General features: G+C 42.3%; 1 protein-coding gene across 3 annotated transcripts; it reads right to left on the reverse strand.

Annotated features, from left to right (window-relative positions):
• Nucleotides 1-638: 638 nt before the first annotated feature.
• LOC139406402 (palmitoyltransferase ZDHHC7-like) lies at nucleotides 639-6,493 on the reverse strand. 3 transcript variants are annotated; one of them, XM_071148949.1, is made up of 8 exons: nucleotides 6,366-6,493; nucleotides 5,606-5,706; nucleotides 5,075-5,380; nucleotides 4,612-4,736; nucleotides 4,215-4,311; nucleotides 3,689-3,770; nucleotides 3,109-3,239; nucleotides 639-2,476 (listed from the first exon to the last, which is right to left on the reverse strand). In XM_071148949.1, the coding sequence occupies exons 3-8, from the start codon at nucleotides 5,372-5,374 to the stop codon at nucleotides 2,297-2,299; spliced, it is 915 nt and encodes a 304-aa protein (XP_071005050.1). In that variant the 5' UTR covers nucleotides 5,375-5,380; nucleotides 5,606-5,706; nucleotides 6,366-6,493; the 3' UTR covers nucleotides 639-2,296. The 3 variants fall into 3 exon arrangements, with proteins under 3 accessions (XP_071005050.1, XP_071005049.1, XP_071005051.1); XM_071148948.1 differs by having other exon boundaries at nucleotides 5,075-5,375; nucleotides 6,366-6,476; XM_071148950.1 differs by having other exon boundaries at nucleotides 5,602-5,706; nucleotides 6,366-6,466.
• Nucleotides 6,494-7,418: the final 925 nt, after the last annotated feature.

A 7,418-nucleotide genomic window follows, 5' to 3' on the forward strand; every position in this document is an offset into this window, starting at 1 on the left:
AGGTCCGGGGTGAAGTTAACCCTGGGTACAGATCTAGGATCAGGATCTAGGACCTAACCTTAACCATTAGTGGGGGAAATGCAAAACTGGCCAAGGTCAGCATCTAAGGGTAACTTCACCCTACTACCTATGATGGGTGGAGTTCAGAAATGGGAAAAAAATGGGAAATGGGAAAATCCAGGTCCCTTCACATATGGTGTCAAGACACCCGGTCCCAATTCCATCTCAATTCCATCCCATCTCCTCAGCCCTGACCCTTTAATTATTTTTTATTTGACCTTTATTTAACTAGGCAAGTCAGTTAAGAACCAATTATTATTTTCAATGATGGCCTAGGGACAGTGGGTTAAACTGCCTTGGGCAGGGGCAGAACAACAGATTTCCCCCCCAAAGCTCTGCCGCCCGAGGTAGCCTAGTCTGGATAGGGATCAGCAGTGTAGAGGTGAAACTTCCACCATATTGCTTCTACCTTACAGATCTGCAAACATTAAAGGGTTACAGCCAAGGTGAAGGGAGGGAATTGGGACCAGTGCTTCACATACAGCTTTCTGTGCACATCAACTCATCCACCAGTTCCAAGTGCTGCATAGTGGGCTCCCACTCTTATCTAGTCAGTAATACGGACAAACACATCTGGATTTTAGGAGGTAGAAATGAAGTTGATTTAATGGGAGCACAGTAAATGTAGCTGCGAAAAAAACGGAAAGGTTTCAAAACAGAAGTACAAAACATCTCCAAACAAAACATAAAATAAAAACTCAATCCTAATACATTCCTTTATCCAGTCCATCACATCTTCAAAACATTTTCATGTCAAATAAAAAAAGATACCATTATAATGGTTAATCAGATTTGCTCAGAATCATACAATCAGCGTGACAGGAGAGTCCCCGGTATACATAGGGGAGTGTACTGCAGTGGAATACTTGTGAGGAAGTCACAGAGTATGTCGCCACGGGTGTTCTTCACGATGCTACAACGTGGTAGCTACAGGAACAAAACAGCAGAGAAGTTTAGCCTTGAGCTTCAATGCTGTTAGTTGTGGAAATTGGACCGATATTGCGGCTTCCTTTGTGCATCGCTCAGTGTACCTTTAATCAGAGCACAGTTAAATTATCATAGCATACTTCCCATTAAAATAACCATGACCAAGGGTTCAATGCTAACTTTTGGCTAATGAAACAAGTTCCTTGTCCACGTCACAGCAAATTTGTCAGACACATTACTAAAAGTTGATGCGATTGCCTCATGCAGAATCCAAACTGCTGATTCTAGTATTTCTCTATCATCTTGCTGGCAACCATTAATTATTCATATTTCATACTCCTCCATCCCCACCTCAACTCATCTAACTCCTACAAGCGGTAAACATGTATTTTTAAGGTATAAAAAAAATGCAATACAGAGAATGTAAACTGACATTTAGGCAAAAACAACATGATTTTCAAGCAATATATCCAGCAATATATTCATAAAATGTATTTTTTTAAACGTTTAATTAATGGATATATAGTGGTTAACACCAATTCTAGTACATCATTTTTCCAGAGGTACAGCTAGCTACTGTCAAGTAGGTACACTTAAGCCTCATTTTATACATAGGATGCAAGAATTACAATTAGTGACGCAAAATGGCGGTGCTGCTAGTTGCGTAGACAAAATACGCAGACGTGTGCACTCCAGCAATTTGTAAGCAGACACCAGTACACGACATCGCCATCTTGAGTAGCCAATTGGGTTCTTGCATTGTGCATGTACTGTAGGTAAGGTATAAATCAGGCTTTACTCACTCACACACCCCCAGAGTGACAGGAAGAGAAGAACACAACAATGAGTGTCTTTAAAAAAAGAAGTCAATAAATAAACAGATTAAATTAATCCTCCTTCCTGTAGGCTTCCTGTAACTGTGCAATATGTAGTGTTTGTCTGTTTAAGGACTACAGCACACCTTCATTTGATCTTTCAACAGGTTTCGATGGGTCTCTCAATAGTCTGAGTCCTGATCCATGCCACCTATACAGACGTGATGTTCAGAAGCACCATTGTCCATGCTGTTGGATAGAACTCGAGTCTTCCTTGTAGCTGGGTTGTGTTCATTAGGGCACACGATGGAAAACATTTTGCAACAGAAAACAAAAAAAAATTGCGTTTCTTATTGGAACTTCCCTGTTTGAGTCCATTTTCTTCCGTTTGGTGCCTGAAATGAACAGGACCCTGGTGTCAAAGCCAGCTCCTGAGTCAGGTTCTACAGATTGTCTCAGGCAGTACAGTAAGAAACTGCTGATAAGGTGAGAGGTCAGACAGAGAACTCAGGGCCAGCTTTCCGGGAGCGTGCGGCGAGTAGCCGGCGCAGTCGGAGCCCGGCAAACGGGTTGATCCACAGCAGTGACGGTTTGCCTCCAAACACGCTCCTCATGCCCTCCCAGCGAACCTGCCTCTCCCACGTGGGCTTCTCGTTCTTCAGACGCTCAATCTCCTGTGGTAAAAACACACACAGAGGAGGTAAACATCAACACCAGGTGAGAATTCAATAAAGCATAGCGAATGAGGTCAAATAACCACAATGATAAATTAGCCTCGGTCATTGGTCACTAGTCTGATCAATGTCACCCCAGCTAGGTTTCTTCTTCCTGACATTATCAACAGGTTTTCTGAAGGAGGCTGATGACTCATATGCAAATAAGCCCCATTTCCCTCACTGGGACTTCACTACCACGGTCACGTGCTTGTTCAGAGGCGCAGGACATTTAGAAACAAATCCCAATCATGCAGAATAGAGAATCTTATCCATTCTACGTTGTTGATAGAAATAGTCGACGTAGAATGGGGTTCTGTAATGCCTTTGCCCTACTGAATGTCTATCTATTATTTTTCTATCCATGTGGTTTGGCTCCTTGCCGTCTTGTTGCAGATGGATTGGACCTGAGAATGTGATGTATAACATGGAAACAATTCTTAATCATCTAATGTACATTGTATATCTACGGTTGTGGGTTCAATTCCCGCAGGAATCAAACTGAAAATGTAGCCACTCACTGCGTAGAAAGTTGCTTAGGATTACAACAGTGTCTGGTAAGTGGCATATAGTGTTATATTAAACCTCCTCACCGTCTCGTCGTTGCAGATGGAGTGGACCTGAGTGCCAAACATGACAGCGGTGAAGGTGAGGAAGAGGAGGCCCTCCAGGCAGAGGAAGATCATCAGCATCACCGTCACCGGGGGGGAAAAGTCACTGCACTCTGGAGTGGCAGAAACACCATTCAGGATAATCACATTAACACTGACCTCAATGTAGTTGTATTTGCAGCTGCAATCCGTCATTTGAAATTATAATAATTAATTTGAAAAATCAACAAATGACAGCTCTGCCAATTGGATTGCTATAAAGGTGAGGGATGGGGCTGGAGAAATTTAACCCCTCTCAAATTCATAGACGGAGCTATAGAAACGAATAATGATAGTCCACAAGATTAAAATGATAGTTTTGAAGCTGTATATTAATGTTAACAAAGACTTTGTTAACACACAATTGAGTAAAAAAAAGAAAATCCAGATTGTGCCTTTAAACAGGGCACATTGAAGTCAATGTAGCTGTTTTTAAACAGGGCACCCTACGGTCAAAGTAGTTATATTTAACAGGGAACAGTATATTTAGAAAACTCATCTGCAATCATATAATGATACTCACCACTCCACTGGAGCTTGACGCAGGTTACAAACTGGTACCCACTCAGGGCGAGAGCATGGGTGGAGATCATGGCTATATACATCTGCAAAGAGAGAGGGAACTATTACCCAATCCTGGTATTGATGGTAAAAACATTCATAGTAATTCATTGTGCACTGACAATGCACACAGGCATAAAGCTACAACAAAAGCACATTGACGAGCAGTGTACACAACCACAACCTATCCTAATAATACATCATCATACTTCTATCTGGCCAGAGCTAAAAGCACAGCAGCACCAATGTGGTTTACAGGCCTTTATGATAAGGCACCACAAATAAAGATGAAACACTAATCATTCTGTCAAACCAATTGCTTCCATGCAAAACTACACAACAGTACAAAATAGGGATGTCAGCGATGCAGGAAAAAAAAAAAAGTGATTAATTGACGTTGATTAATTGGACCGATGTACTACAGATGCATTTCAGTATTTCCCTTGTGCACAAGACCTTCAACAAGATGGAACTGAGACGCAACTCACAGTGAAGAGGACAAAGAAGCGCTGGTTGTTCTCGCCGACGCAGTTGTTCACCCAGGGACAGTGGTGATCCATCTTACGGATGCAGCGCTTACAAATACTACAAGGGAGAGAAACGACATCATGGTCGTGTTCATTAGGCACCAAACAGGGAGGGGGAGGGGGGGGGGAAACGACATCATGGTCGTGTTCATTAGGCACCAAACAAGGAGGGGGGAGGCTGAAACCCGGGAAGGACTACCTGGACTTCTGCAATAAGAAACATTCCTTTTTGTTTTCCATTTCAAAATTTTGCCTAACAAACAAAAAGATACAGTAGGCCAGTAGGCCAGGAAAACCCTTTAGATACTATAAAGCATAACAATAACACTTAAAAGCAACAGAAGTGTCCCCTCCTCACCTGCAGTGGTGGGCTCTCTCAGGTTTGATGCTGTAGCATTTGGAACACTTATAGATGACCTCTCCTGGTTTCAGGTTCAGGCTCTCCATGTATTTCTTGGTGGCGTTGCCTTTGGGCACAGCTCCCTGTAAACAAGACACATGGTTGGACAGAATGGACACAGTCAGAATGACATGTTTGGACAGACTCATTCTAAACTTAAAGCAAACTACTAGTAAGTCAGCTCTTTCACTGCTAATAGGACAACACATTGTTACTATTCTGTGCCCAGGAGCATCAGACTGCCCTCAGACTTACCCTTCGTCATTCTGACTGCTTCTTTTACTTCTTGTATGCTCTGTCTTGCACTCCGTTCAAAGTCACTCCCTTTTCCAAGTCACCCAACATTACAATGCATCTTCACTCCTTTGTTACGTTTTTGTCCTAACGAACACGACCCTGCAGCGGCGGTTGGTTCACTCACCGGGTCGGTGAGCATGGTGCGTAGGTGCGAGGTGAGAGCCAGCACGGCCAGGCAGTTGAAGACCACGCCGTTGACCACAGCGTACCAGAAGCTCTTGGAAGGCAGCAGCATGACAAAGGTGACCACAAAGTCAGCGTAGAGCACCAGGAACCAGGTAATGAAGGCACAGACCATGCCACAGCCGTCCTGGATGAACCACACCTGCTCCGCCTCCCCTGCTGCAGAACCCACTGCAGCCTCCTCTCCGTCCAGCAGGGGGTGCTGTTGCTCTACATCTCGCAGCCGGTGACCTGAAGACATGCTGCCCTGCAGGAAAAGACAGAGAGAAAAAGGGAATATGAAAGCACAGAAAAGACTGAAAGGGAAAGAGAGTGTTTGTTAAAATAAAAGTGGCTTTGGTCAAATTGTGGATATAGGCTATTTAGCCATACATTGTGCCCATGTTTCTAGCCGAACCAAAAATAATGTGTAGGAACAACCACTGTTGTTTCTCTTGCTTTGACCAATTAGGCGTATTGGGTACTCACTCACTTTCTGTTAGCGTCTTTTATAATGTCATTGTTGTGTCCAATCTTCAGAACTACTGATGAGAGCATCCAGGGCCTGACTTATCAGGCCACATAATAGCCTGGCTATAACAGGAGAGAGGGTGGCTGTTTAGTGACAGTTCAACAATCCAAATTCATAAAACAGAAGTCGATATCTTATCCTCCTCATCCAGTAACAATGTCGTGTGCACAGCAGAAGGAACACTATTTGAACCTCCCTTTAGTTTTAAACATAAAATGTTCGTATGGCTCAGTTGGTAGAGCATGGCGCTTGCAACGCCAGGGTTGTGGGTTGGACTTCCACGGGGTACCAGTACGAAAATGTATGCATTCGCTTTGGATAAGAGCGTCTGCTAAATGTTTTTTTAATTGTTTTATTTAACTTATGCAGCTTGCAAGCGACATAGTTAATTAGCTAGCTGGCGTCAGCACATAGCAGCATGGTAGCTAGCTATTAGCATTGTTAGTCCTCAGTGGTGGTTGACGTTATTCATAGGCTGTGCACCAGAAAAGTACATGCAACCATTGACATCTAACAGCAGTAAACTGGCTATTGTTGTAAATATTATTCTCTCTTTAGGCTGAGAAACCTTAGCTAGCAGTGTTAGCACTGCTGGCCAGCTACACTAGCTACAGCCAATGACTGGAACGTAAATGAAGGCTACAGCTACAACTGTCTAGTAAGCAGATACAGGCATTAGCTAGCATTATTAACGTTACATATTAGAAAACTTCATTATTACCGTCTTTATAGTTTCCCTGCTAAGGTGGTGGAATAAGGCTTCAATTTCATTCATGACAGCCCATTCAAGGCAAGTAAGCTAACGTTAGCTAGCTACACAACAATGTTTGGGAGGTGCATTTCCGGTGTAGATTCATTTTTTGAAAACTGTCAAATGTTTTCATAATCATTTTTTTAATTTATTATTATTTGGCTACTTATTTAGTTTAATTAATCATAAGTTATTGTACAACATGCAAAACTGACATTTTTTTAATGACAAAAAAATATGTAAATAGCATTCTCAGTACCTGTGAAAACTCAGCAAGGTGCAATATGAAACCATGAATAAAGAACACTTTACATTTTGGAGGATCATTCCTGTAAGAATGTGAGAATGCATAAAGCAGTAACACATTTTGAAACAGGCCCTGAAATAGCTCTAACATACATTCACATAATTGAGTTACAACGTCTGGAACTTTAACTTAATTATTCCTTTGTTATGGAAAACATTGTTCTAAAAATATTAGGTGATAATATCACGAGGGAAATTCAGTTTCAGGCCAATACCTTTACTTGTTTTTCCAGACAATATACCCCTTATCTCTAAATTTGATCTAGTATTATTTTGTGGGTCGAAAAACATGGATTATGTTACAATAGTGCTCCTCTACACAGCTACCATAGATGGTGTTATTTCCTTCAGTGCACTCTCAAGTAAAGTAAGCAGCCTTGCACGAGCTGGAGCGGCTCACAGGAGCCTATCTCCTGTTTCTGTAGCAACCCCTTGGACAGAACACAGAACGCTTGTCTTTCGCAGGGCCTTACCCCCAGTCTACCTCTTTAATGCTAAGTGTCAAGCAGAAACGCAAAAGTCCTATTTTTACAGTCTTGCATGACTCGGCCAGGAATCAAACTCCAGATCTTGCAACCTCAGAGCATATACTCAAAAGGCCCCTTATTTGCTAACTAAGGTGCTTGTACGTGTACTCCCAAGCTAGTAAATGTACTCCCAAACTGATGTGCTAACTAGGTTTAAAAAATCCGACCTTCGTTCAAATACCATTTGACA

Source organism: Oncorhynchus clarkii, chromosome 4 (assembly GCF_045791955.1).
Source record: "Oncorhynchus clarkii lewisi isolate Uvic-CL-2024 chromosome 4, UVic_Ocla_1.0, whole genome shotgun sequence".
Taxonomy (NCBI): Eukaryota; Metazoa; Chordata; class Actinopteri; order Salmoniformes; family Salmonidae; genus Oncorhynchus; species Oncorhynchus clarkii.

Bases quoted from the DNA above. Each gene is read 5' to 3' on its own strand.
- LOC139406402 (XM_071148948.1), bottom strand. From the start codon at position 5,670: ATGCTCTCATCAGTAGTTCTGAAGATTGGACACAACAATGACATTATA. The intron at 5,376-5,605 runs GTGAGTGAGTAC...CCTGCAGGGCAG, and splicing joins ATAAAAGACGCTAACAGAAA to CATGTCTTCAGGTCACCGGC. The intron at 4,737-5,074 runs GTGAGTGAACCA...TCTTGTTTACAG, and splicing joins GCACCATGCTCACCGACCCG to GGAGCTGTGCCCAAAGGCAA.